A 27610-nucleotide genomic window follows, 5' to 3' on the forward strand; every position below is an offset into this window, starting at 1 on the left:
GAGGCATGGGGACACAGACAGGAGGCATGAGGGCACAAACAAGAAGCATGAGAGCACAGACAGGAGGCATTAGGGCACAAACAAGAAGCATGAGAGCACAGACAGGAGGCATGGGGACGCAGACAGGAGGCATGAGGGCGCCAACAAGAAGCATGAGGACACAGACAGGAGGGATGGCGGCACAGACAGGAGGGATGGCGGCACAGACAGGAGGGATGGCGACACAGACAGGAGGCATGGCGGCACAGACAGGAGGCATGGCGGCACAGACAGGAGGCATGGCGGCACAGACAGGAGGCATGGCGGCACAGACAGGAGGCATGGCGGCACAGACAGGAGGCATGGCGGCACAGACAGGAGGCATGGCGGCACAGACAGGAGGCATGGCGGCACAGACAGGAGGCATGGCGGCACAGACAGGAGGCAGAGGGCACAGACAGCGGGCATGAAGGGACAGACAGCGGGCATGAGGGCACAGACAGCACGCATGAGGAGGCATGCATGAGAACCCAAAGTCTGGAGTTAGGAACGAGCAGGCAGGAGACGTACACAAAACACACTGCCAAAGAGGAGAGAGTTAAAAGGAAGCAAGTCAGAGGAGGGTTTACACTTATAGGTAGACAACAGGGAGGAGGTGACAGGACAGACAGTGAGCCACAGGACGGACAAGCAGAAAAGACCAGGAAAGACGGAAGAAGAGGAGGCAGGGTGCCCGCTCCCCAGAAGCACCCACAGGGGTCGTGCCAGGACACACACACCAGCAGGGGCATCAGCGGGACACAAGGCCGGGCAGAGCAGGGCACACAACCGGGCAGGTGCAGCGGGACCCCCCCCCCCAAGCCCCCTGACAGTGGCAGCTCAGCCATCTGCTGGACACGCCCAGGCAGGAGCAGCAGATCACACAATCAGGACGCCCCGGACGGCATGCCGGGAGTGGGTGACTTACCGGGGGCTTGGCAGTCGGCGCTCACGTTGTTCCCTGGTCTCTAGATGAGCTCCTGCAGGGCTCTCTTGTTCCTCTCCTCTGCCATGGTGCCCACGGGCGGCTGGATGTGCCCCGCTCCCCTCTCCGGTGCCGTAGTTTCTTGGGTCACACAAATGCAAATGTGCCGCGTAATGTTGCCGCGTAAAGTCCCTCCAGATCTGAGGGAGGGGCAAGAGCTATGGAAGAACGAGGGTCGCATTGAGGTGTCTGGTGTCCAGTTAACACAAGAGTTGCTCTGGCCAGGTACGTCATCGACTCCTGTGTAGTATAGAAAAAAAAACAGCCCTAACACGGAGAGGATGTGGCTTACCCCAAAGCTCTCGACTTTGGAACGGGGACCCGGGTTCTGCGTCGGCGCAATGTCCTATGCATCCTGGGCACATCGGTTAAGCTCCCTCTGCCTAAAAACGAACAGTACCTATGTAAGTTCAAGCCCTCCACTACCCTCGGGTCGAGTTCCCGCTATAGAAACTGAAGGTAGGAGGACGAGAAAGCGAGGAGGTAGTTTCTCTGCCACGAACTTTAATCTTAACGAGTTCGCCGTGCAGTTAACGACTGCCTGGGAGCACACAAGCCGTTCGCTTGCTGGTAATCTGCTGGGGTCAAGACAGATGGACAGAGGTTCGGTGCCTAAAGTGGCCAGACAACTCAGTTTTACTAGAACACAGGTTTGACAATTCTGTTTTATATCACACATCAACGTATTTATGCAAATTATTTCAATTGAATAGAGACAAGACTACAACATCCAGGAGGCACTGTTTACTGAGAACCCTTGACACAAGGTGACCGTGCTCCGTAGAGCGCATGCTCCGTGCGGATTCGCTCCAGGCATTGCTAAAACTTGCCGAAGTGCACCCTGGGATCTGTAGTTCCACATGTCCGTCAGAACAGATAATTAGAAAGTGAAAATAGGCAAAGTAGCTAGTAGATCAGAGTAACTTTGCGTGATGTCCTCTCCAGTGTGCGAGGGATGGTGGGGTACCGCTGGAAGGGGAGAGGTACCGTGTTCTCTAGCCCTTGTCCAGGCGTTAGATAAGACGTGAACCCTGTTAAACAATGCTGGATGTTTAAGCTCCCCTTAACAGATAATGCTACGTGTCCTACTTCAGAAGATAAATACTACCATGGGCTCAACGTCACAGTACCCCATAAAAAACGATATCGTGGCAGAAAATGCAAGTACTCGATGATGCTATGCCCAGAGAAAGACACAACTTCACCGATGGTGGCTGATTAAGTTATGAGTCCCCACCCGTCAGGCTGTCCAGTCCATAGTCTCCGATGTTATGTTCCAAAGGGTGGTTTTGCCTTTCTCCTTACTTTAGGATGTTGTGGGCCTCCATGCTCCGATTCTGGTTACTAGAGCAAACCACGGCCACTCGGAGGGGTGAGGCAGGCATTCTACTGTCCGGGGCCTGGTGCCTCGGTGACCTAAATCCTCCGGGAGGACTCGACAGCAACACCGCTTCTCACACAAAATGGCGCCGGCAAACTCAGCATAACTGGAAGTGACGCTACCCTAGCAACGGAGGTAGGAACGATGAAAGTACATGGAAACTGCCTCAGTGCAGAGGAAGAGAAGAAATACTACATAAACAAAGGTCTCTATTGGCATTAGAAACAAGAGCTCTATTGAGTGCCGGGAGGGGGGCGGGAAAAAGACACGGCGGGGAGGACAGCGAGAGCAGCCTACCTCAACGTTACCAGCAGCAAAATGGCTGCCTCAAGCTTCTGAAATTTTTCGGATTGGGGGCGTGTTTTGCTGTTTTGAGTGACAGGCAACGTCACTGTCTAAAGAACAGCAAAACTTACGCCCCCAAATCCGAAAAAGACGGAGCTTCTTTGGAGGGATGGCTCTCTCCTCCAATGGCTGGCCTCCATTTAGGAAGCCAGCCAATGGTGGAGAGACAGGGCAGGGAGGCGGGTTCTGAAGCCCTACTAAGTAGCATTAATTCTCGGACTTCCGGTCTGCCTTCGGCAGACCGAATATTACCGAGACCTAAAAACTGGGTCTAATAAATGACCTGCTGTATGAGTTGGTCCTGGGTTAATCAGCACACAGTTCATAGCCGCTGGATCAGAAGTTAAAGATATATTAGTAGGACAAGACAGATCGTCAAAGTGAATGTTTAAGTCACCTAAAATAGTAAAATTAGCTGCACTAAGCAAATGAGGGGAGACCAAATTAGATCGAGTAGAGGCCCACAAACCAGCAGAGCCAAGTGGGCGGTAAAGTAATATTCCTGAGAAGGTAAACTGTGGGCTAAGGGCAAGTTTAAATAACATAGCCTCACTATCTTTCCAGTCAGGTTTTTCAAATTTGCATTTATACACATTTTTTAAAATTATAGCTAGGCCACCACCTATTTTACCATCACGATCTCTTCGGACTATAGAATAGCCAGTTGGAAGCGCAGCTGCTACATCCGGGCCTGAGCTATCATGGAGCCATGTTTCAGTTAAAAAGACCGCATCAGGATGTTCACTATTTAAAAGGTCAAATATATCAGCTTTATGCTTTGGGAGTGAGCGACAATTCAGACTGAAAAAATTAAATTCGCCATCCTTAGGAAAAGTGTTATTTAGAATACGATTTGCCTCACATCTATTGGTCTGAGGAGAAACATTAAGGTCGGACTGACCCTTAATGGTTTGAAGGAGCAATGTAAAACCACATTTCCTACAATTTCCAGACACTTCATCCAGAGAAACAGGGTACAGCAAGATGCAATCTGTATGAACCTCAGACCGCAGACCCCACAGTTGTTTAGATGAGTAGATATGAGGGGCAGATAGAATTTGAGCAGGGATCATGGCTCAAGCTGCAAGCTCTGTTTTAAATTCCCAAGAAGGTGATACTGTCAGAAGCTGGTACAGCAGTGGCACAGCTTGGGCTAAGCAAGGCTGTGGCACAGCTGAGAGCTTGCATGGCTGCTGCACCGCAGGCTGTGGGCATGGTAGTGGTAAATCCAAGTGTGAACATGGCAATGACCTTCCTCATTTGAGCATGATAGTGACACAGTTGAGAGCTGGCGTGGCAGTAGCACAGCTGGCTGGGAGCATGGCAGTGGCAAAGGTGAGAGCTGGCAATGCTGTGGCACAGTTGAGGAGTCAAGCTATCCTGGCTGAAGACTGCTGATAGCCAGAAACCGGTCCTCGGATGCTTGTTTCCGGCCCAGGGAAGACCTGGCTTGGCAGTTCGGGCTGGACTGTTTCCATGAGGCACAGGGTCAAGACTGATTTGCATATGTTGTTTAATTTTATAAGGCGCTCAGCTACGCAAGGGTTTCCCGGCGCCAGCCATGTCTGAGCTGGGGTGGCTTGGTGAGCAAAATAACGATGGATTAAACCCAGATCTGTGACTGGGGGTGAGTGTTTTGCCATTCCGTCCATCATCTTGTGTGTTTTACAGTTGAGGGAGAACATATCTGAAACACAGCTGATTGTCTTGGTTGAGCTTGAAAGCAATAGCTTTGCTCTCATTACCAACGACTGACCTTTCTAAATGGAGGTGTATAAAGTTGCAGTAACAATCTCCCACCATGCCAATCTAGTCTGTCATTTCCCTCTGTATATCAGATCATGGAGGTCTTTCTTGGTTTGCAGTATTACTGCCTTTGTGACCTACCACTTTACATACAGCGTACTCTCGTAGTGAGTCACTGGGCTTCACCAGTAGCATGACCATATGATCATGACCCCTTGAAGCCCCCTCGATGTTATGTCCTCATTGCTCGTTCTCTTCATCCTCCTGCAAGCTACATTTCATACCGAACACAGCTGCAAACTACGTTTTATACCCCATGCGGCTGCTAGCTATGTTTTATATCCCACACAGTCGGAAGCTGCATTTTATATTCCCCGCAGATGCAAACTAGGTTTTATGCCCGATGCAGCTGCAAGCATTGTTTTATACCTCACACAGTTGTAAACAATGTTTTTTACCCCATGCAGCTCTAAACTAGGTTTTATCCCCATGCAGATGCAAGCGATGTTTTATACCCCACACAGCTGTAACCAATGTTTTATACCCGAAGCAGCTGCAAGCTACGTCTTATACCCCATGCAGTTGTAAACTAGGTTTTATACCCCACGTAGCTGCAAGCTACTTTTTTCCCCCCGCAGCTGCAAGCTATGCTTTAGAGAACACAACTGCAAGCTACGTTATATACCCCACACAGCTTCAAGCTACATTTTATACCCATGCAGCTGCAAGCTACGTTTTATACCCATGCAACTGGAAGCTACTTTTTATAGCCTATATAGCTGCAAGCAACGTTTTATACCCCACACAGTTTCAATCTAGGTGTTATACCCCATGCAGCGGCAAGCAATGTTTTATACCCTAAGCTGCTGCAAGCTACGTTTTATACCCCAAGCTGCTGCAATCTGTTTTATACCTCACGAAGCTGCAAGCTATGTTTTATACCCCACGCAGCTGCAAGCTGTTTTTTACCCCACGCAGCTGCAAGCTATGTTTTACACCCCACGCAGCTGAAAGCTATGTTTTATACCCCACGCAGCTGCAAGCTACGTCTTATACCCCATGCAGTTGTAAACTAGGCTTTATACCCCACGCAGCTGCAAGCAACTTTTTTTTCCCCGCAGCTGCAAGCTATGCTTTAGAGAACACAACTGCAAGCTACGTTATATACCCCACACAGCTTCAAGCTACATTTTATACCTATGCAGCTGCAAGCTACGTTTTATACCCATGCAACTGGAAGCAACTTTTTATGGGCTATATAGCTGCAAGCAACGTTTTATACCCCACACAGTTTCAATCTAGGTGTTATACCCCATGCAGCGGCAAGCAATGTTTTATACCCTAAGCTGCTGCAAGCTATGTTTTATACCCCAAGCTGCTGCAAGATTCGTTTTATAACCCATGCTGCTGCAATCTGTTTTATACCTTACGAAGCTGCAAGCTAAGTTTTATACCCCACGCAGCTGCAAGCTATGTTTTATACCCCACGCAGCTGCAAGCTATGTTTTATACCCCACGCAGCTGCAAGCTATGTTTTATACCCCACGCAGCTGCAAGCTGTTTTTTACCCCACGCAGCTGCAAGCTATGTTTTATACCCCACGCAGCTGCAAGCTATGTTTTTTACCCCACGCAGCTGCAAGCTGTTTTATACCCCACGCAGCTGTAAGCTATGTTTTATACCCCACGCAGCTGCAAGCTATGTTTTATACCCCACGCAGCTGCAAGCTATGTTTTATACCCCACGCAGCTGCAAGCTATGTTTTTTACCCCACGCAGCTGCAAGCTATGTTTTATACCCCACGCAGCTGCAAGCTATGTTTTATACCCCACGCAGCTGCAAGCTATGTTTTTTACCCCACGCAGCTGCAAGCTATGTTTTATACCCCATGCAGTTGCAAGCTATGTTTTACACCCCACGCAGCTGCAAGCTATGTTTTATACCCCACGCAGCTGCAAGCTACGTCTTATACCTCATGCAGTTGTAAACTAGGCTTTATACCCCACTCAGCTGCAAGCAACTTTTTTTTCCCTGCAGCTGCAAGCTATGCTTTAGAGAACACAACTGCAAGCTACGTTATATACCCCACACAGCTTCAAGCTACATTTTATACCTATGCAGCTGCAAGCTACGTTTTATACCCATGCAACTGGAAGCAACTTTTTATAGGCTATATAGCTGCAAGCAACGTTTTATACCCCACACAGTTTCAATCTAGGTGTTATACCCCATGCAGCGGCAAGCAATGTTTTATACCCTAAGCTGCTGCAAGCTATGTTTTATACTCCAAGCTGCTGCAAGATTCGTTTTATAACCCATGCTGCTGCAATCTGTTTTATACCTCACGAAGCTGCATGCTAAGTTTTATACCCCACGCAGCTGCAAGCTATGTTTTATACCCCACGCAGCTGCAAGCTATGTTTTATACCCCACGCAGCTGCAAGCTATGTTTTTTACCCCACGCAGCTGCAAGCTGTTTTTTACCCCACGCAGCTGCAAGCTATGTTTTATACCCCACGCAGCTGCAAGCTATGTTTTATAACCCACGCAGCTGCAAGCTATGTTTTTTACCCCACGCAGCTGCAAGCTGTTTTTTACCCCACGCAGCTGCAAGCTATGTTTTATACCCCACGCAGCTGCAAGCTATGTTTTATACCACACGCAGCTGCAAGCTATGTTTTTTACCCCACGCAGCTGCAAGCTATGTTTTTTACCCCACGCAGCTGCAAGCTATGTTTTTTACCCCACGCAGCTGCAAGCTATGTTTTATACCCCACGCAGCTGCAAGCTATGTTTTATACCCCACGCAGCTGCAAGCTATGTTTTATACCACACGCAGCTGCAAGCTATGTTTTTTACCCCACGCAGCTGCAAGCTATGTTTTTTACCCAACGCAGCTGCAAGCTATGTTTTATACCCCATGCAGTTGCAAAGTACGGTTTGTACCAGGTGCAGCCATAGAGTACATTTTAGGCTTGCAATATAAGTTGTCTTTTTTGGCTGCTGGCGTAAGGTGGATTATATACAGTGTGCAAGGGACATTTTGAATCCGATGTATAACACTTTGGACAAAGGACATTTTATGCTGGGTACATAGGGAGTTTTGTCGCTGTGGTGGAGACTGTGGGAACTGTGACGTGGACTCTGCATTTTGGAAGGAGCATTGGCTGTGGCCTTTGTACATGTGCATCTTACCTATGGAAAGAAAGGGCCCGGTGACTAGAAATGCTGCCAGGTATTTGTTTTGTGGTAGACTTTGAAAGGGTTCTGCCACAAACCGGGCTACATGGAAATCATCATTAATTGTGAAGACTGTACAGGATACTTGTTGATAGCAATGCATGTTAAAAAAAAGTGTATCTCCTCAAAAAACCAAAGGTTGTCGTGTTAAGTATCCATTGTCTGCGCATGTGGTTGGACCGGATTGCTTGTTTCTTGGGCTTGTGCTCTTTATATTTGTCTCGGAGTCTCTGGTCTGGGGATATTTCTCAGAGTCTTACTCCAGTTTAGTGAAACCAATCTTGAGCTCTAGTTTCAGGTTCTTGAAAGGTCTCTTCAGGCCCTACTCTAACGTGTACTCAATTGTTTCTTTTCCGACAGGTGTTTGCCTACGATCACTGCTTCTGGTCAATGGATGAGAATGTCAAAGACAAGTTTGCAGGTAACCTTGACTCTTTTGAATGTGAATCGCAGTGTTTGTTACACTCTTTTGAATGCTCTCTGTTGTTGGGCCTGCTCTGCCGTGAGCCAGTGGAAGCTCCGCCCCTCGCCAGACCGCTGCTCGTCCAGCATCAGTGTACATGCCTGTCAGCACCTGGCGTCCCTGCTCTTTGTTCCCCTCCTAGTGCATGTGCGTGCTTTGCTCTGTCGTAGGTCACTTTGACATGACGTACAGGTCCACACAATGGTCCCAGCCTAACAAAAGCACAATGGGAGCTTCACTTGTGTCTGAGAAACTTTCCAACCAAGACCAGGTACTGTGCTAGTTCAAAGCAGAAGCTGGAACAAATGGAGCCGCCTGGCTAGGATGACGCACACACTGGAGGGCTCACTCATTTTGTACGCTACCTTATGTCCTTATATTATGGGTATAATATGGCTTCCTTTTGCTGCTGGTGCGTCTATCTGTGCGTGTGGTGTGCCTGTGTGTGTACATATGAACGTGTTCAGAGTCTCCTGTAGTGCGTTCCAACACATCTGGGCTTTGAGTGCGTGTTGTATCATGGCTCAGGGAAACGTGCAAATATCTCCGATTGAGATGGGATTGCTTGGTCGGGATGCCTGTGTGGTCATTCGGGGGGTACCGTGTGGTCATTCAGGGGATGCCTGTTATGTCATTCAGGGGATGCCTGTGTGGTCATTCAGGGGATGCCTGTGTGGTCATTCGGGGGATGCCTGTGTGGTCGTTCGGGGGATGCCTGTGTGGTCATTCAGGGGATGCCTGTGTGGTCATTCGGGGGGTACCGTGTGGTCATTCAGGGGATGCCTGTTATGTCATTCAGGGGATGCCTGTGTGGTCATTCAGGGGATGCCTGTGTGGTCATTCGGGGGATGCCTGTGTGGTCGTTCGGGGGATGCCTGTGTGGTCATTCGGGGGATGCCTGTGTGGTCGTTCGAGGGATGCCTGTGTGGTCGTTCGGGGGATGCCTGTGTGGTCATTCAGGGGATGCCTGTGTGGTCATTCAGGGGATGCCTGTGTGGTCATTCGGGGGATGCCTGTGTGGTCATTCGGGGGATGCCTGTGTGGTCATTCGGGGGATGCCTGTGTGGTCATTCGGGGGATGCCTGTGTGGTCGTTCGGGGGATGCCTGTGTGGTCGTTCGGGGGATGCCTGTGTGGTCGTTCGGGGGATGCCTGTGTGGTCGTTCGGGGAATGCCTGTGTGGTCATTCGGGGGATGCCTGTGTGGTCGTTCGGGGGATGCCTGTGTGGTCGTTCGGGGGATGCCTGTGTGGTCGTTCGGGAGATGCCTGTGTGGTCGTTCGGGGGATGCCTGTGTGGTCATTCGAGGGATGCCTGTGTGGTCGTTCGGGGATGCCTGTGTGGTCATTCGGGAATGCCTGTGTGGTCATTCGGGGGATGCCTGTGTGGTCATTCGGGGATGCCTGTGTGGTCATTCGGGGATGCCTGTGTGGTCATTCGGGGGATGCCTGTGTGGTCATTCGGGGGATGCCTGTGTGGTCATTCGGGGGATGCCTGTGTGGTCATTCGGGGAATGCCTGTGTGGTCATTCGGGGGATGCCTGTGTGGTCATTCGGGGGATGCCTGTGTGGTCATTCGGGGGATGCCTGTGTGGTCATTCGGGGGATGCCTGTGTGGTCATTCGGGGGATGCCTGTGTGGTCATTCGGGGGAGGCCTGTGTGGTCATTCGGGGGAGGCCTGTGTGGTCATTCGGGGGAGGCCTGTGTGGTCATTCGGGGGATGCCTGTGTGGTCATTCGGGGGATGCCTGTGTGGTCATTCGGGGGATGCCTGTGTGGTCATTCAGGGGATGCCTGTGTGGTCATTCGGGGGATGCCTGTGTGGTCATTCAGGGGATGCCTGTGTGGCCATTCAGGGGATGCCTGTGTGGTCATTCAGGGGATGCCGTGTGGTCATTCAGGGGATGCCTGTGTGGTCATTCAAGGGATGCCGTGTGGTCATTCAGGGGATGCCGTGTGGTCATTCAGGGGATGCCTTGTTTGCAAGCAGGGCAAGCTCTTGTATGCCAGGGAGTATTGCAAGAGGCTGAGAAGAACCAGGCATTGTGTTGATGAGATCATGTTACTAATGCAGTGACTGCAGGTCTATGCATGAAGAGGACAGGCTGAGAAGGGCCTTCAGTTTGCAAGCAATGAGCAGAGCTGTGGATTAGGGGAGAGCATACTAAGTTCCTCTCGGAGCAGCCCGTTGCCAATGGGTTGACCGTCGGTGCTTTGTTGTAGAGATATACGACTGATGCATTTGGAGTCTGGCCAAGATGGTGACAGTAGAGCAGGAAGTTAGTGATGCACCAGGGATTAAGGATCCAGAAGAGCAAAACGTCACTCAAACAGTAGCTGCTTAGTCTTTAACAAAAGTAACAAAGGCCCATATGGCGCTATGTTGGTGATACTTGTCTGCGATGGTCTTGAGTCACTTGGGTTCTGCTATAACTTATGCCGTTAGGTATTCTGATGTGTAACCAGTGGATTTAAGGGTAGAGAAGGTTTACCTAGTTGGTCCAATATCAATAGGTTGATTGCGTCATTTGCATTCGGTCCATGCATTACATGTGAATGGGTTGAAACAATAAATATTATCGCTGATGTATGTCACAAATAAAAAAAGGCCTTCAACCTACCGAGCTGCTGTGACAGTTACATTTTAGTCTGTTTATTGATCAGCATTGAGTGTGACACACATCAGGCGATTACTCAATAATGCTGACCACGGTGATTTGAAAAAATATCTGAATTCGAATAGTGCATGCACCAAAATACTCTAGGATTACATTAGTGTTTGAACTTTTACTTTAAACCATTCTATGAAGCCGCCACTCGATTGTACAACATGGCAAAGATACATTGAATACGCCAATGGTTTGTTTTTCGCGCCATGTTGTACAGCTGTGTCTGCTGTTCAGCATGTTTGAAAGTAAAAAAAAAAAAGTTGCTATGACACAGCCCGCATTGACTGCTTCATAGTGCCTTTGTTAAATACAATTTTAGACATGCTGCAGAGCAGGTAGGCTGCCCTTCAACGCGGCTAAAAATCATTGACAAAGCCAATAGATCTCACATGGTTTCGACCTATTGGCTTTGCCAATGCTTGTTTCCTAACATGATGCAAGCAGTCCTAAGAAGCAAACTAGAGCGGGAGTGGGTGAGAGGAGGAATAGAAGGATGTGGCGCTACAGCCAGAGCTGCGGGCTGTGGATCTGGGCACCCAGATTCAATTCTCGGCATTGGCTCAATATCCTGTGGTTTGGGGTAAACCACGCAATCTCCCCATGTCTAAAAACCATGAACGTTGACTTGTGTAATGTACCTGGTGCTCGTGTAAAGTGTTTACAACAAGGGGTGGTGAGGGACAGAGTCTCTGAATTAAGCAGAAAGCTCTCACCCAGTCAAGAGATCAGGGCTAGATCCAACACCGTTTTTTAGCTCACTGCACCATCCCAGTTTCAGAACCTGGCTGTATGCAAATTAGTCTGTTCCTGTCCCAGTGCATGATGGGAACAGGGCAAACCAAACTACAAAAGCCAATTCTTACACTGGGAAGGAAACAAGCTCCCGGGGACCGGTTTCTGGCATTACAGCCGTCTTCGGCCCGGTTTGCTTGAATCCTGATGGTGCAATGAGCAAGGGTCTCACATCTGAGAATACCCTTCCACGCTTAGGGTGGACAAAAATATTTACAACAAGGGGTGGTGAGGGACAGAGTCTCTGAATTAAGCAGAAAGCTCTCACCCAGTCAAGAGATCAGGGCTAGATCCAACACCGTTTTTTAGCTCACTGCACCATCCCAGTTTCAGAACCTGGCTGTATGCAAATTAGTCTGTTCCTGTCCCAGTGCATGATGGGAACAGGGCAAACCAAACTACAAAAGCCAATTCTTACACTGGGAAGGAAACAAGCTCCCGGGGACCGGTTTCTAGCATTACAGCCGTCTTCGGCCCGGTTTGCTTGAATCCTGATGGTGCAATGAGCAAGGGTCTCACATCTGAGAATACCCTTCCACGCTTAGGGTGGACAAAAATATTTACAACAAGGGGTGGTGAGGGACAGAGTCTCTGAATTGAGCAGAAAGCTCTCACCCAGTCAAGAGATCAGGGCTAGATCCAACACCGTTTTTTAGCTCACTGCACCATCCCAGTTTCAGAACCTGGCTGTATGCAAATTAGTCTGTTCCTGTCCCAGTGCATGATGGGAACAGGTCAAACCAAACTACAAAAGCCAATTCTTACACTGGGAAGGAAACAAGCTCCCGGGGACCGGTTTCTGGCATTACAGCCGTCTTCGGCCCGGTTTGCTTGAATCCTGATGGTGCAATGAGCAAGGGTCTCACATCTGAGAATACCCTTCCACGCTTAGGGTGGACAAAAATATTTACAACAAGGGGTGGTGAGGGACAGAGTCTCTGAATTAAGCAGAAAGCTCTCACCCAGTCAAGAGATCAGGGCTAGATCCAACACCGTTTTTTAGCTCACTGCACCATCCCAGTTTCAGAACCTGGCTGTATGCAAATTAGTCTGTTCCTGTCCCAGTGCATGATGGGAACAGGGCAAACCAAACTACAAAAGCCAATTCTTACACTGGGAAGGAAACAAGCTCCCGGGGAATCGTTTTTGGCCACTATAGGTGTGGCAGGGTATACTCCGACATGAGTCCCTTTCTCACTGCACCATCAGGATTCAAGCAAGCCGGGCCGAAGAAGGCTGAAATGCCAGAAACCGGTCCCCGGTAGCTTGTCACCTTTCTGGTGAAGAATTGGCTTGGTAGTTTAGTCTGCCCTGTTCCCATGATGCACTGGGCCAGGGACAGACTGATTTGCATATAGCCAGGTTCTGAGCTGGGATGGTGCAGTGAGATAAATAACGGTGATGGATCAAGCCCCGATCTTTGGACTGGGTAAGAGTGGTCTGCTTAATTCAGACACTCTGTTCATCACCACCCCCTTTTCTGAATCGTTTTTGGCCACTATAGGTGTGGCAGGGTATACTCAGACATGAGTCCCTTTCTCACTGCACCATCAGGATTCAAGCAAGCCGGGCCGAAGAAGGCTGAAATGCCAGAAACCGGCCCCCGGTAGCTTGTCTCCTTTCTGGTGAAGAATTGGCTTGGTAGTTTAGTCTGCCCTGTTCCCATGATGCACTGGGCCAGGGACAGACTGATTTGCATATAGCCAGGTTCTGAGCTGGGATGGTGCAGTGAGATAAATAACGGTGATGGATCAAGCCCCGATCTTTGGACTGGGTAAGAGTGGTCTGCTTAATTCAGACACTCTGTTCATCACCACCCCCTTTTCTGAATCGTTTTTGGCCACTATAGGTGTGGCAGGGTATACTCAGACATGAGTCCCTTTCTCACTGCACCATCAGGATTCAAGCAAGCCGGGCCGAAGAAGGCTGAAATGCCAGAAACCGGTCCCCGGTAACTTGTCTCCTTTCTGGTGAAGAATTGGCTTGGTAGTTTAGTCTGCCCTGTTCCCATGATGCACTGGGCCAGGGACAGACTGATTTGCATATAGCCAGGTTCTGAGCTGGGATGGTGCAGTGAGATAAATAACGGTGATGGATCAAGCCCCGATCTTTGGACTGGGTAAGAGTGGTCTGCTTAATTCAGACACTCTGTTCATCACCACCCCCCCCCCCCCCTTTTCTGAATCGTTTTTGGCCACTATAGGTGTGGCAGGGTATACTCAGACATGAGTCCCTTTCTCACTGCACCATCAGGATTCAAGCAAGCCGGGCCGAAGAAGGCTGAAATGCCAGAAACCGGTCCCCGGTAGCTTGTCTCCTTTCTGGTGAAGAATTGGCTTGGTAGTTTAGTCTGCCCTGTTCCCATGATGCACTGGGCCAGGGACAGACTGATTTGCATATAGCCAGGTTCTGAGCTGGGATGGTGCAGTGAGATAAATAACGGTGATGGATCAAGCCCCGATCTTTGGACTGGGTAAGAGTGGTCTGCTTAATTCAGACACTCTGTTCATCACCACCCCCCACCCCCTTTTCTGAATCGCTCGTGTAAAGTGCTCAAATAACTGAGTCCGGTCCAGTTCTTGGTGTACAAAAATGCCAAAAAATAGAAGACATCTTACCTCAATCACAGTGCGAGGACCGGACGGACACTAATTAAGATAAATCAATCTGTACTTTGTCCATGCCCCACACAAAAAAGGAAGTGACCCCTCGCACGTGCTACAGAATTAAAGGGCAGCAAAGAAGAGTGAGAATTATGCGGTAAGTAATGGGCGGAGAAGAAAATCCCCTTTTTAGAGGTTTTATGTTTTTTAAAGACAAAATAGATTATCACCAATTGACAGCTCATGCACACTGGCTGCAGCCGAGATCTAAACACTGGACACAAAATTACCCAGTAGAATTTTGCATTGTTAAAGTTGCCCACAGTAAATTTGGAGTGGCAGGGTTTTAGAATACTTGCAGTAATGTGGAGAGGTTAGTAAGACAGCTAATAGTGGGTATGGCAGTGGCACAAGGGGGTTGTTGTTAACATGCTGGTGGCCTAGCAGTGGCACAGCAGGGTGTGAGCATGGAGGTGGCGCAGCAGGGTGTGAGCATGGCACTGGGACAGCTGGCAGTGCCACGGTTAGGTGTGTGCATGGCAGTGTTCCAGATAGGTCTGGGCATGGCTGTGGCACAGCTAGCGTTCATCAAGGCAGTGGCATAGGTGAGAGCCTTTGATCCCTTTCCCTCTGGTTGTCCTTTCCAAATGAAGGCGTAGAACATTACAGCAGCAATAATCTGCCACTATGCTGTTTAAGTCAGTCATTTCTTTCTGTATATTAGCACCTGGAGGCCCTTCTCTGTTTTCAGTAGAACTGTGCTTGTGGTCTTCCACTTTACATATAGCACATTTTCACAGTGTCTTGACACTTCATCATTAGCATGACCATAGGATGTTGACCCCTCAAAGTTCCCTTGATTTTTACTTGTTGTTACCTGTTCTCCTCCACCTCCTGTCCAGTATGTTACTATCTCTGCCCATATTTCTCTGCCTAGTCTCCTCTAATCCTTTCTTGTGCTTGCATACCTTTCTTTGCCTTTACACCGTATGCATTTTCTTCCTTACCCATTTTATTCTCCCCTTTCTCTGACTCCTCGCCTTGCCTTTCCTGCCTGCTCACTCTCCCACCTCTGCCTGCTCCCCTCTCCTCCTCTGCCTGCTCCCCTCTCCTCCTCTGCCTGCTCCCCTCTCCTCCTCTGCCTGCTCCCCTCTCCTTCTCTGCCTGCTGCCCTCCCCTCCACCTCTGCCTGCTTCCCTCTCCACCTCTGCCTGCTACCCGCCCCTCCTCTGCCTGCTCCCCGCCCCTCCTCTGCCTGCTCCCCGCCCCTCCTCTGCCTGCCTTCAGCTCCCCCTATGCCTGCCTTCCCCCTCTCCCTGCTTCCCACTCCCCCTCTCCCTGCTTCCCCCTCCCCCTCTGCCTGCTTCCCCCTCCCCCTCTGCCTGCTTCCCGCTCCCCCTCTGCCTGCTTCCCGCTCCCCCTCTGCCTGCTTCCCGCTCCCCCTCTGCCTGCTTCCCAATCCCCCTCTGCCTGCCTTCCCGCTCCCCCTCTGCCTGCCTTCCCGCTCCCCCTCTGCCTGCCTTCCCGCTCCCCCTCTGCCTGCTTCCCCCCTCCCCCTCTCCCTCTCTACCTGCTTCCCACGCCTCCCCTGCCTGCTTCCCGAATTCGCACAAGTGCATAGATTTGCCTGGGAAACAAGGCAGTAGGTGTCCTCTACCTCAATGTCCAAGGCGGCAAAGTATTAGGCTGCAAGTATCTGTGTGCGTTGCAACTAATATTGGCTCACTTTCCCGTCTTTGATCCTTAGTTTTGATATCGTTTGCCAACTGTTCCTGTTTCAGTGGTTGTGCGGCACCGAACTGAAATACTTATGATGGGTGCCCCATTGTAAACAATGCGGTGAATACTAAAGGAAGATTCAGTATGTTGTGGAACTGATCATGTGTTTAAGTCCTGCATGCTTGACATATGCTTATGGACACATTCTGCGCCCATTATTCTGTTTGATTTCATTCATGTGAAGGAGACTGTTGGGGATAAGGATTATTATCTTTGCAAATATCGGTTCATTTGAGCGGTTCATCATGGTGAGCTTGGGGTAATGTAGAAGACCGATTGTTGGAGTATGGTCTTCCATTTCATTCAGTGAATTGTGCACTGTGCTATTTGAAAATCATCCTGGCTTCCTTTCTCTGTAATGTGTTTTCAAGGTTACCACCTCTCCTTCTCTGGATCACATGTTCAAGGACATCCCGCTTCTTAGAGTGGTTGTTGTTTAAGAAGTGGGTCGCCATGGAAGCAGTCTTGTATTTGCATCTGATTTTTAGATTGATGACCGATTGTGTTCTTGATTGGGTTTTTCTTCCAAGGAACCACCTCAGAATTTGTCTAAAAATCATGACAAACATACTAGTCCCACTTCTTACAGCCCGCCTCCAGATTCTGATTGGCTTTTGTCAGTGTCCTTTAAAAAAGACTTTGCTCCACAAAACAAGTTACCATTTCGTATAATAGTGCAGAAAATAGGGGACCCCCTCTAAAAGAACAAGTAACGGTCAGGGAGAAGAGGGGAAAGAATATCAAGAAACAACTAGAAATCGGCGCTGGCGGAACCGGGAGGGCAGCCTGATCCTGCCGCTGTGCCTCGAAGTCGGCTCCCGGCAGTGGAAGCGCTGCAACGCCCTCACCTCCTCCGGACTCGGCGAGGCAGGCTCGGGGTCTTTGTTCTCGATGTGCGCCCGGCCCGTGTGCGACGACGATCGCCGGGGGCTGCTGGACGGGGCTGGCTGCCGTGTCTCGCAGCAGCTTCTTGACTCCGGAGCCCTGCTTGCCGCTCTCTTCGACCTGCGCGCAGAAGCCCCAGAAGCAACATTGTAGCACTCCCTGGGACCTGCATTGACTCCGCCGCTACTTTGTTTCGCTGCAGGGCTGGGACGAGCGCCATCTTATCGCCTGCCTTCATTCCCCGAAGGTAAACACCCGGGACTGGGTCTGTTACAGCATTGCTGCGGGGGTGATAGTAACTACTGCCCTGCGCCCCCCCGTCTGGGCTTACTTCATCATGAACCAGCTGGAGCTAATTGGGAATGCTGGCAAGGAGAGCTATCGACCGGCGGAGCGACACTGCGCACATTTGCACCGACTGGAGGACAATGCTGCGCCCTCTCTCCCCTCGGCGCCATTGCGGCTATGTGATATCCTGAGCGCCCTGTCCGCCTTGAGGGCTGACCTGCGCACCGTCGCTGGGGAACTGGGGGGTCGGATGGACGCGATATTGTCCGCGGCCCCCCTGTCTATTCGTGACGATCCGCAGCATCTTGCCGCTACGCCACACCCGGTGATGCATCCTTGTGGCCCCTCTGCCCCGGTCTCCGCTGACATGGAGACGGCGCGGAACTCCGATCCTGCACGCGTACTGGAAGGAACACCCCTGGGTAGACCCGGAATGTCTGCGGCTGTTTTCCGGCTGCAAGACGGTATCGGGCGCCATTTTCTGAAGATCCCTCAATGGCGGCTAGCGGAATGCAATTCCCTTCCTTGGAATGGTGGCGAATGTTGGGACTGGTTGTACGGGGTGACCCCGCACCTTGCAACGCTTCTTGTGTCATTAACGTTTTCTCGGCAACGGACTGGATGAACGTTTGGGGCCATTCTCCTATCCTGACGAGGCCTCTTCGTCCCCTTATTTCACCTGTGTCGTTTCCGATCCAGTTGGACTGCGTCGCTGCACCCTACCGTACGGGGCAAGGTTGAGGGTATCCCCGTTCCCTTCGGAACTGTCTTCCTTGTACTGCTGGGACACTGATGGACTGCCGGTGGATTTCATATGTTGGTACTGTATTGGTGGTGGAGTCGGGGTAAGGGTGGCCGGAATAATGTACTTTGGCAGTTTTGGACATGTTCTTATGGCCCTCCCCCGGTCTTCTGTGATTTATGTTCCTTTATTTCTCTTTCCTAACGGAACTCTTCTCTAGGTGAACTGTCCTCTTTCTTCTTTCTTCCCTTTTCCCTGTCTTTTTCTCCTTCTCAATTTTCTCTTCTCTCGCTATATTTCGGGTTATGGGGAGACAAACACTCTGCTAGGGGGGGGGGGGTAGGCCGTAGCCTCTGCATGTGTGTAGGGTGGGGGGGGGGTAACTTTTAGTTCGTGTTTCTTTCTATGGTGCCTTTTTTTGCTATTATATGCTTTCTTCTTTCCTCTTGGCCCGTGTTAGGCATATTGGGGGATGGGTGGTAGCGTGGTATTAGTTGGGATGTTGCGTCCTCTTTCGGGGTGTGCATATTTTGTGGCCATCCTCTGGTTGGGACCTGCATGCTGCTAACTGTGCTGATTGGTAAAGGTGTCTATAGTGAGTCCCACCTACACGGACCTCGTTTCTTTTCTCTTAATTGTATTAGTACGGAGAAATATGACCTGCTCTTAATGGTAGCGATGAAAACTTTTAAAATTAACCTTCACTGATTCTGAGACATGGTAATACGATAACTACAGTGTAACCTTTTTACTGCTTGCTTCAATGAGAGATATTACTGTGTCGCCGTAACGTTGCATTGGTGCTTTACTGTTTCCGTGGCCGGCCGGAAGGTTGTAGGCCCGTATTTGTTCTGATTTGATGCAAAATAAAGGTTTTCAAAAAAAAAAAAAAAAAGAAACAACTAGAATCTCCCTCATGACCTAATTAATTACACAACGGAATAAATCACCATATATACAAAGAGCACTCAACCCAAATGTTAACCCCCTAAACAATGAATTCCAACAGTTATCAAAAATATTTATTTTATTTAATTTCTTTTCTCAAACTTGTTTTCATTATTTCTTAATATTTTTAACATACATAGTATATACAGAATCACAAAATGAAGAGACAGTACATACAGCTAAGACAAATAAGTTAAACCCCGGTAGAGGAAAACAATAAAAATGCACACCAACTCATTCAAACCCTACTCGCACACACCCAGCCAAACCTTCACATTCATAACATGTCTGGGGAACACGACTGCAAGATGGCAATGTAATTGAAATGACCTAAGACAGAGACTGCAGAGAGCAGGATGTTCTCAAGGCAGGGGTCGACGCGTTTCGGTGGCTGACAGATGATAAACTGCCACTTTCCTCAGGACCAACCAGATACAGTGCCCTCACAAGGGATCCTCCACCCGGGAAAAAGAGATATTTTTCACCTGAAAAGTATAGAAAATATGCGAATACCCATGGAAATGAATAGGGGAAAACCAACTTCAATCAAGAATAAAGATAGTCTACAGTGCTTTGACATTAAGTGCTGAGAAATTCACAGTGTATGTGATGACAACTAAACACATAAAACACTAGGCCCCTACCTACTCAGGGCCCACACAAAAATAAAAAAAACCAAAAATACACCAGTGAATTGTCAATACCACTACCAAAGGACATGACACAAAAACAAATGACCCAAGTGTGCCCCACAACAGATCAATTTTTTTTAAACAAATGATGCAGCTAAGAACCCCATTTCGTATAATTACACGATATAACGCACAATCCCACTCTACATAATTCCACTACACTCAATACCACATAATTCCACTAAAGAAATCTCCTTCACACTGTACCACAACTAACTAATACAATGCAACTCCTATAATCCCACTGCTCACCACATACATACACTCCATAACACATAGGGATAAAACATTGCCATTTACAATGCTATTAGCTCGAACTCAAACAAATGCAAGACCTAGTGCATTTCCAATGCTTGTTTCCTCCTGTATCCCCGACCCTCTGCTGTGTGGTCTTCCCCTCATGCAATACTTCCCCCCCCCCCCCCCCCCCCCCCCCTGCCCAGTATCTCCTAATGGTATCCGATGACAAACAGGTTTGTTTTCGCATGTTTGCGCTCCTGTCACGGTCCATTGACCGGTCTAGGACACGGGCCAGTCTGTCGGTCACCCCCGGGCGGGTTTGCTGCGCCTCGTGGTTCCTGGGCTCACCTGAGCGCGTCCTCCTGTAAAAGCCACGAGCCTGCAGATTCCTTCGAAGATTGCACGCCCCGCTCTTCATGGCTCTCTGCAGAGCCGGGCCGATGCAGCCTGCGTCCGGTGGGAAGCGCGTTTCTATTGCGTGTGTGCTCCTGGGCATCGCCGCGGAGCTCCGCTTTGGTTGTGAGTCCACCGCGCCCCCGAGGCTGTGTCTGTGCAAAACCCCTCACCCCACATTTATTGGGAAACCATTCATTCACGCAGGAGCAATGTGTCAACCCGATGGTGTGGGAAAGCTCGTTTCACAAAGATATGTTTCTCTTTTGGTTTTTCCTCTGGAGTGTGGTGGTCCAGATCATGTATTGCATGGAGTTTGGGCCGTTACAGGTCCATGTTCCAGAAGTGTCCGAGCTCAGAGCAGTCGTATATATTTTGGTGACAAGTTTTGACTTCGTTTTAAAGCCAGTAAATCTGAGAAACCCACATTAGTTTGTGACTGACGGGCAGTGGAAGGGAGGAGGCCCTGCATGGTGGTGAGAAGTGAGCGCAAGCACAGCTGGCCTGGAGGTATGGGGCCAGCTGTGCGTCAACAGGGCAGAAGGAACTGGACACGAGGGTCTCGATGACCAGGGCCATTATAAATCCAGTGGGGGTCCGTAGGAGTTACTGGTTCTACCTGAGTTATTAGTTGTATGTCCCCTGCGGACTGCGGCTGCTGAGAGTAGATGGAAACCCGAAGTCTTTGACTGCAGGCCAGATACCGGATATAAAATGAGGATTAACTAAGGGAAATAATAGTTGAATGACTGGTTCCCCTACTATTTCATCATTTCTTAGGGGATCTTTAGGGACCCACCTGTAGTGCCCCAGGTATTACATCGGGCGGATTCCAATCAGACCTGAGTTACTGGGTATTACACCAAGTCGCTTGAATGGAGTCCCTGAGTTAACTATGTGTTGCAGGGGGCACTTGTAATGACAGGGTGGTGCTTTGGACTCTGGTATCTTTTCTCCTGAAGGTGGTGCCTTCCTTCCATGTATTACAGTCCATCCCGCTGCCGGCATTCTTCTTTCTGACACATCCCTCTAAGGAGGAGGAAAGACTCCCTCAATTGGATGCAGAGCAGGCATGTGTCTTCTGCAATGATAGGACCAAGGTGCACTGGGTGCTCGATCAACTCTTTGTCGGATTAGTGGGTGTGAAGAAACTGAAGGCAGTCCAAAGACTGAGTTTATCCAGATGTATTTATTGAACATATTTCAGTCATTCTGGGCTAGCGATACTGCAGCAGAATGCATTACAGACAATGTAGGTGATACAAACAACATGTAATGGCCTGTACCAAGCTGTGCTATGGCCAGGAAGGAGCCTCCGAAGGACTGCATCCTCATTCCACCGGGGTCGAGGCCTCTCAGTGACTGTAGCTAGAAGGCATTCTGGTGTTGGACATCTGCTAAGCTGCGACGTGGGGTCTGTACATTCCTTCACTGGGCAATATATTTTCAATTCACAAGTCCACAGTGAGGGCCACTTTACCCGCTCGGTCTTGCCTGACTTCCTTGTATAAGGTCCACCCTCAGTCGCACTACCTTCGTTGGGGTGCGGCTTTGGTATTGATGCAAAAAGTGAGTAATTTGTGGTTCGAAGCACCCATCAGAAGAACAAATGACTAACCTGCAGTGAGGTTCGTTCTTTTGAATATTCAACATAGCTGCAGATCCTTCTCTGATTCCACCCTCCTTCCTGTAATGAGGAGTGGCCTTTTTATATGTTATAAGGTCCCATTCTGATATTTGTGCACAGTCTGTTGCCACTCTGCTTCTGACTGTGATAAATGTAAATGATGCTCTGACCTCCGTGGGCAGGGATGTTGCTGTTATGTGTCTGGGTCATCACGCCTGAAGCTGGGACGCGGCTGTGGCAGAGTTTTCTATATACAGGTTACAAATTATTGGTCATATAGAAATGGGTGGCTGCCATAGAGTCTAAAAAAGTGGGCTTGTAGGGCTCTGCGCTACAAATAAGGAGCTAGAGGTGACCGCTGTTGCCACGGAGGGGAATGTTGACACTATGGTTGCTTCTCAAGAAAAGTTTGAAGGTTCCCAGCAGGGTTGTAGTCTGCTTCCTCTTCCATTTTGTGAGCAAAGTGGAGAGGCTGACCAACTTTGGTAGATCTTCAGCCCCAGAAAGGCTTGCCCTGGTCATAAGAGAGGACTCGGGGGCTTTCAGGGGCATCTCGTATCACAAAATCCTGATCCAGAGGATGAAGAGCTACTGATGTTTATCAGGTGGGATGTAGAAGCCACTGTGTGGAGAGACCAGACAAAGCACAAGGAATGGAGCAAATGTGCGGATCAATCCTTCCACAGAAGCGATCCCGATAACCGCAGAGACACAGATTAAAATTCCACTTGTAGGAAGGGTTGACTGCTTAGTTCAAGGTCTTGTCTGGGGACCCCTTCAGATGAGATTAAACCCTCCTGCTTGTCCGATATGAAGAGGTGTGGTCCGGACAAAACTGGAATCATTTCATAGACTCACGTTTACTAAAAGCTTTCCATCTCGTATGCCTTCCCAACCTTCAGGTGACCTTGACGCATATGATTGGTTTGTGAAATGTTGGCATCTGGTTTAAGAGTCATCTATCTGGTGGTTTTAAGAGTAATTAGTTCCTTAATTTTTATATATTTGGAATTTCTCAAATGCTTTTGCCAAAGCATTCAATGGAGGCTTATAAACTATGGTAGGATAGCATGAAATTTGTGGTGTAATATAAGGCTTGCAGATTGAGGGACTAAAATAGAAGCAGTAGACGTAATTAATGAGGAAAAATTCTAATCGAGGTTTGAAAAATGGATCATCAGGAAGGAACAAATGAGCAGAGGTCTGCTAGTGACAGCAAGAACGATTTGGTTTGCAAATCTTCACTTTCCTCAACTAGTTACAAGTATTTACAGTTTTGTGTAAAGAATGTTTTCTTATCTGTCCCCTTAAAAGTGTTGGGGTATGAGGATGCTTTTTGTAACCTAAAATGTCTTTGTCTACAATTCATATTGTCTAACCTCTTATACCTGTTGCCTTTAGGTCAAGATGTTGTTTTTCAGTGCCTTGGGGAGAACATTCTTCAAAATGCCTTTGAGGGTTACAACGCCTGTATATTTGCCTATGGACAGACTGGTAAGTACTGTTAATAAGTAATATGATTGGGCAGAATCCCTGGAATTCCCAAGGCTATCCGGCGAAGGATGTCAAATAGGTCTCACAACCCCAGGTGCCAACATCAAACTAATAAACATTCTAGAATGCCTATTCTTGGTTGCATCTACTAATAATAAGCATAATTGATGAATATTTTTGAAATGGCCCATCTTGGTCCATGCTTAAAGTTACTCATTTGGTCAGGTGTTGCGATTTTTTCTAATAACACAAAAAGGTGATTCAGCATTTATCCTAGTCTGAGAATGCAGCAATGTAGGGCGCTATACATGCCCGAACTGTGGAACGAACAGATGATATAGGCTTATCATAGCCTTCACCTGTACTTTCGACTGGGGCTTACGGAGCGCAGAGTATCCTTTACAAACGTTTGGAATGCCTTCATTACTTAATTTCAGCATTCTGACTAAGGGAGAACTATGTCACTAATGCACCATCGCTGTTACAAACTCATTCGTTGACTCTTTTTTTTTTTTTTTTTTTTTTTTTGGGCAACGCAAGAAAGCCTTCCTACAATTTACTACCTTATGTTGTCAACGTAATGGCTAAAGTCCATCACAATTTCCAATTCGTAATCTGTTCAAACTTCCTTGCATTAGAAAGTCTTTTGGGACTAAACGCGTGTTGGCTGTAGCGATGTGTAATTACCCCAAGGAATACATGAGCCAGTATTAAGTGCTCAACTGAGTTACGGATGTTGGACTGTTGGTTATAGCCTCGGAAGGAGGGCGACAATGTGGTTGCTACATATGTGCCTGCTGTACGGTGCCCCGGCGTTCTCCTTCCCCTGCCCGAAGCCCCCCTGCCTCACTTGTGTCCCGACACAAGTGTGTGCGGGCTGCCATATACGGATGCAACAAGCGACCCGGATGGCGCCTCGTGCTAGTCTGCTACTACCCGTTATGCACACAGGTCCTCCATGACTCCATTGGTAGTTTTTTGTTAGTTACTTTTTTTTGGGTTGCGATTAAAGGGTCCCTACTTCCTAGTGATATTAATTGTCCACCAGTTTTGGCGCAGTTGAGGGGCCCTGGAATACATCGCTGCTAAACTGTACTGATGCCTACCTCTTGAAACTGTACTACACTGTGTGTTGAAGTATGTATACCGCAACATTTAATAAATCGATACAGTGAAAAAAAAATGCTTAACTGAGTTACATTTCAGTTATATTTTGATTGTAGTATAAATGATTGAGTGCTACGATACATACTTTTCCCTTTGTTTAATCGCTACAACCATAAGTCCAAAAGCTTATGCACCGCCTGCAGGTAGCAGGGTGGCGGGTGTTGTGTTAACACCAAACAGATCTTGCTTTAACTTATGAACTGCAATCTCTGATGTGCAGCAGGTTCATGATCACTGCTTCCCATCTCTGTATGTTCCTTCGTGCAAGGGGGTTACCAAAAAATCTGGTTTGCAAGAATCTGACTTGCAAGCAAAACGCTCATCGAATGGCATCTATTTTTACATGTGTACTATTCTTTAAAACTGTTTACAATTCAAATGCGAACTTGTCCCACTGTACTGGGGTGGAAAGGAAGAGAGAGAAAGTTGGCAGATTTCACCAAAAGTCTTCTGCAGGTTGTTGGCAAAATGTATATGCGAATAAAATGAGACAGGGTGAAACATTTCATCCTCCTGATAGCCAGTTTCACAGGAAAGCTCAGCAAGCTTTATTTGCCGACATTCATAAACATTAAATATGCGTTAACTATCCTCTTCCCCTGCTCCTAGTCTCCCCATGTTTATCAAGGACTCTGTGGGGTCACTGACTTTTTATTGGGAAGAGTAAATGTCTGATTGGATGCAGAGACTTGTGATGCACTTGTGAAGACATGGCTTGGCAGTTCGGGCTGGACTGTTCCCATGAGGCACAGGGTCAAGGCTGATTTGCATATTGCCATGTCTGAACTGGGGTGGTGTGGAGTGCAAAAAAATGATGGATTTAGGCCCAGATCTCTGTACTGGGGTGAATGTATGACATTGTTCTGCATTCTGTCCATCAATTGTTGTTTTTGCAGATGTATATCACACAACACTGCGTGCTGCATTCCTTCCTCAGAGAAATGGAGATCTTTTGATGCATCTGTGTATATAAATGTATGACACCTAATGGGTATCACAGAGAAATGCCCTTTGAAGCCAGTTCGTGAAATGCTGAACGCCAGACTATTTGGAGCTCTGTGGTAAAAAGAAGAGAACAGTATTTTATTATGTATGTAAGAAGACATTGTTTTGTGAAAAAAACACCCTTCATACTGTTAAGAACATATTGTGTCTGTAGAAGAGAGGGGGTGTTGAAGCTGTTCTCTTCTAGTTTCAGCTATCAATGTGCATTGCTTGATTCAGATTTTTTTAGTTTTACCTTTCATGAATAAAATGTTCATTAAACAGTAGTCTGGGCCAGAATGATGTGAATTATGTGGCTGTGGCATAATTACGCATTCGCCATGTTTGTCACAATCTGCCGTATAGTTTGCGGATTTTTTGTGTTGTACTCGGGAACTTTGGTCTTGACTTAATTGTATGTGGTGTCCTGTTTCCATCCATTACATTTCATTTGTTGTGGGGTCTAATTCATTCTATTGAGCTAGTAAAGAAATACGATGAAGAAGTTGTGGTGTTATTGACCACAAAATAACATTCAGCGCATGCCTCTGACAGCTAATGCACAATAACCTTCCCTTTTTTTCTTATTTTTATGAGTCCAGTTTATATGACTAATATAGCATAAAAGCATTTACCACAACTGCTGCATAAGTGTTTTTTTAAACTTCCCATTAGAATGTTGTGGGGCCTGAAATACTCTCTTTATTCAGCTTGTTTCCATCAGGACTGGTGCAAAACTTTGTTCCCTTCTTCTTGCCTTAACACTCAAGCTACCGTCCCACTGTTCTCCAGGCCTATTACTAGGGGTGGGCACAATTTGCCTAGTCTCGCAAATCAAAGCTCAGGGAAACGGTAAAAAATCCGAACACGCGGAATTGCTTGTTCCGCCCGTTCGCGATGCTTTCTTCCTGTTCCAGAACGCTGTTTGCATGCTTGGGGGGGGAATATCTCGCGAACACACATTTTGAAAGCGCAAACAAGCAAAGAAAACTCCAAAAACGCACATCGCAAAATTTTGGTATATTCTGCGTTCTCCGCGAAATTACCCAAATTCCGCGAGCGGAACGGAATTTACCGCCCAGGCCTACCTATTACTAAAGTAATCTATCAGTCTCCCACTTTCTGTGAAAGGAAATTTTTCGAAATTCAAATCTAGTGGTTCTTCAAACCAACTGGTACAAAAGTTTCACACATACTGTTTATGGATATGTGATTAATCATTGTTCATTGCTTTTTTCAGGGTCCGGAAAGTCCTACACAATGATGGGCACAGCTGACCAGCCTGGACTAATCCCTCGGCTCTGCAGTACTCTTTTTGAGAGGACCCAGACCAAGGAGACGGAGGAGCTCAGTTTTAAAGTGGAAGTGTCCTTCATGGAGATCTACAATGAGAAAGTCCGGGACCTCCTGGATCCCAAAGGGTAAGAGTGGAGTGCGGCTACGAAGGAGCGGTAGTCGAGCATGGCTTAGCTTATGCAGTCACTGTTAGGGGTTTCTTTATTCAAGTTTATTCTCAAAATAGTTATCTTCAAATAGGTTTGCCTCTAACCCACCCAAATCAGTGGGCCTCACCATTATTATGCACCCCCCCCCATTTAAGTTTTTTCACAGCGACTTACCTCAAATAACTAATTTAGTCCTCTGAAAAATAGGCTTTGTTGCCATTTTTTTTTTTAAAGCCGAAATTTATTTTGTTAAGAGGGAAAACGTGAATGTCCATAGGTTGAGATAGTATTACTAACAAGAAAGGCAGTATGAATTCTTAGCTTTATCCCTAATTTAGTCAGAAAGAGGTAAACTAGACTTTTTCCAGGCCATCAGAATATGGGTTCTTTAATCTTCCACCCGAATACATGAGCATTCTTAAAGAAGTACGCATGTCTGCTAATGCCCGTTATGCTGCCAAGTAGAAGAGATTTGTCTAATGTTGTCATTCAAATCACAGTAACCCTTTAGCAGTCAAAGTGTAAGATATTGTTTGCTACCTACTTTACGTGCAAACTTGTGGTTTAGCCTCATCCATACGACTACACTTTGTTGTTTTAACCACTTACCTTCATAACAGGCAACACATTTCCCTTTTCAGAATTCCAGTCATAAAAGCTTTTATGGAGGGTCTCAAGAGTCATTCC

General features: G+C 48.0%; 1 protein-coding gene across 2 annotated transcripts in view; it reads left to right on the plus strand.

The window, feature by feature from the left end:
* The window catches only part of KIF13B (kinesin family member 13B), a 698786-nt gene that overhangs the window by 254898 nt on the left and 416278 nt on the right, over positions 1 to 27610 (plus strand). For both annotated transcript variants that reach the window (XM_086927999.1, XM_086928000.1), the window contains 3 exons: positions 8076 to 8136; positions 23235 to 23327; positions 26719 to 26899. In XM_086927999.1, coding sequence (XP_086784125.1) covers positions 8076 to 8136; positions 23235 to 23327; positions 26719 to 26899 — 335 coding nt within the window. The remainder of the gene's footprint in view (positions 1 to 8075; positions 8137 to 23234; positions 23328 to 26718; positions 26900 to 27610) is intronic.

The sequence above is a fragment of the Lissotriton vulgaris genome, chromosome 6 (assembly GCF_964263255.1).
Source record: "Lissotriton vulgaris chromosome 6, aLisVul1.2, whole genome shotgun sequence".
Taxonomy (NCBI): Eukaryota; Metazoa; Chordata; class Amphibia; order Caudata; family Salamandridae; genus Lissotriton; species Lissotriton vulgaris.